The sequence below is a fragment of the Nicotiana sylvestris genome, chromosome 3 (assembly GCF_000393655.2).
Source record: "Nicotiana sylvestris chromosome 3, ASM39365v2, whole genome shotgun sequence".
NCBI lineage: Eukaryota > Viridiplantae > Streptophyta > Magnoliopsida > Solanales > Solanaceae > Nicotiana > Nicotiana sylvestris.
Window position 1 is genome coordinate 58,307,112 of NC_091059.1, and position 1,704 is coordinate 58,308,815.

Sequence of the window (1,704 nt, forward strand, 5' to 3'; positions counted from 1 at the left end):
AAACCAAACATACGTATTAACTCGAAAATACCATATGAACTTATCAGTGCTATTAAATCGCGAAATTAACATCATTAACATCAAATTAAACCTCAAAATAAATGAATTATTTCAAACTTCTTAAAACATCAAATTTTGCAATTTAGGTCCGAATCACGTCAAATGACATCCGTTTCATACCAAACTTCACAAAGTTATCTTAAATCACATATAAGACATGTACCGGGCACCGGAACCAAAATACAGGCCCGATACCAATATGTTCTAATCAAAATACATTTCAAATTCCTTTAAACAATTTCAAAAAATAATTTTCTTTAAAAATTTATTTCTCGGGCTTGGGGACCTCGGAATGCGTTTCCGGGCATATGCCCAAGTCCCATATTCATTTCTTTCGGACATGCTTTGTTAAAGTCCTTATAATGTACGCACATTTTAAGTTTGTTTCCTTTTTTAGGAACTACAACTACATTGGCTATCCACTCGAGGTACTTTATCTCCCGAATAGATCCTATTTTAAGGAGTTTGGTTACCTCGTCCTTTATGAAGGCATGCTTTACCTTGGACTGAGGCCTCTTTTTTTGCTTCACCGGTTTGAATCTGGGATCGGTGTTTAGCCGATGCGTGGTGATCTCCGGTGTAATCCCTGTCATATCTAAATGGGACTAAGCAAAGCAATCCATATTATCAACAAAAAAATGAATGAGTTTTTTCCTGAGTTCAAGAGTCAATCTCGTTCCCAAGTATACCTTTTTCTCGGGCATGTATTCGATCAAAATGACATACTCCAGCTCCTCGATAGTTGGTTTGGTTGCTTCGGATTCTTCGGGAATGACGAAGGTTTGGGGAGTAAGGAAATCCTCATCTTCATCTCCGATTACCTGTTGCTCTAATTTCATCGAGGCTAAAGGCGGTGGTTGCTATTTTGCCGCCTGTTTACCTCTGATGCTCGATTTCTCCAAGGTTGAAGGCTCTGTATCAGTACTACTTCTCGATTGCAAACATCTCCTTTGCAGCATATTGCTCTCCGTAGATTGTTTTCACTACTTCCTCTGTTGGGAACTTCATCATCTGGTGAAGAGTTGAAGGCACTGCCCTCATGTTGTGTATCCATAGTCTCTCGAGGAGCGCGTTATACCTCATATCACCTTCGATAACATGGAACTTTGTATCTTGTATGGTCCCGGCTACGTTTACTGGCAAGATAATTTCTCCCTTTGTTTTTTCACTTTCCATGTTGAAGAGATTCCGGACCCGGGATGCAAGTACAATCTGATCTTGTAGGCCGAGTTGTTCCACGACCCTCGATTTGATTATGTTTGCTGAGCTACCTGGATCCACTAAAACACGTTTAACTTGAATTTTATTCAAAAGGATAGAGATTACCAAGGCATCATTATGAGGATGAGATATGCCTTCTGCTTCCTCGTCACAGAATGATAAGACGTCCTCGGGCACATAAATCGAGTCCATTTTTTCTCTGGTGATTTATACTTTGTGCTCTTGAACACAGGTCGTTGAGGGACATCGAGTCCGCCAATGATCATGTGGATTACATGATGTTGTTCTTCTTGTTCATTTTGCCTTGCATCTCTCTCTCTCTCTCTCTCTCTCTCTCTCTCTCTCTCTCTCTGAGGTGATTCTTAGCTCGATCACTTAGGAATTCTCGAAGGTGGCCCTCGTTGAACAAACGAGCCACTTCTT

General features: G+C 40.4%; 1 protein-coding gene across 1 annotated transcript; it reads right to left on the minus strand.

The window, feature by feature from the left end:
* Positions 1 to 984: 984 nt before the first annotated feature.
* Positions 985 to 1,473, minus strand: LOC138887413 (uncharacterized). Its single transcript, XM_070169164.1, has one exon. The coding sequence runs from the start codon at positions 1,471 to 1,473 to the stop codon at positions 985 to 987; it is 489 nt and encodes a 162-aa protein (XP_070025265.1).
* Positions 1,474 to 1,704: the final 231 nt, after the last annotated feature.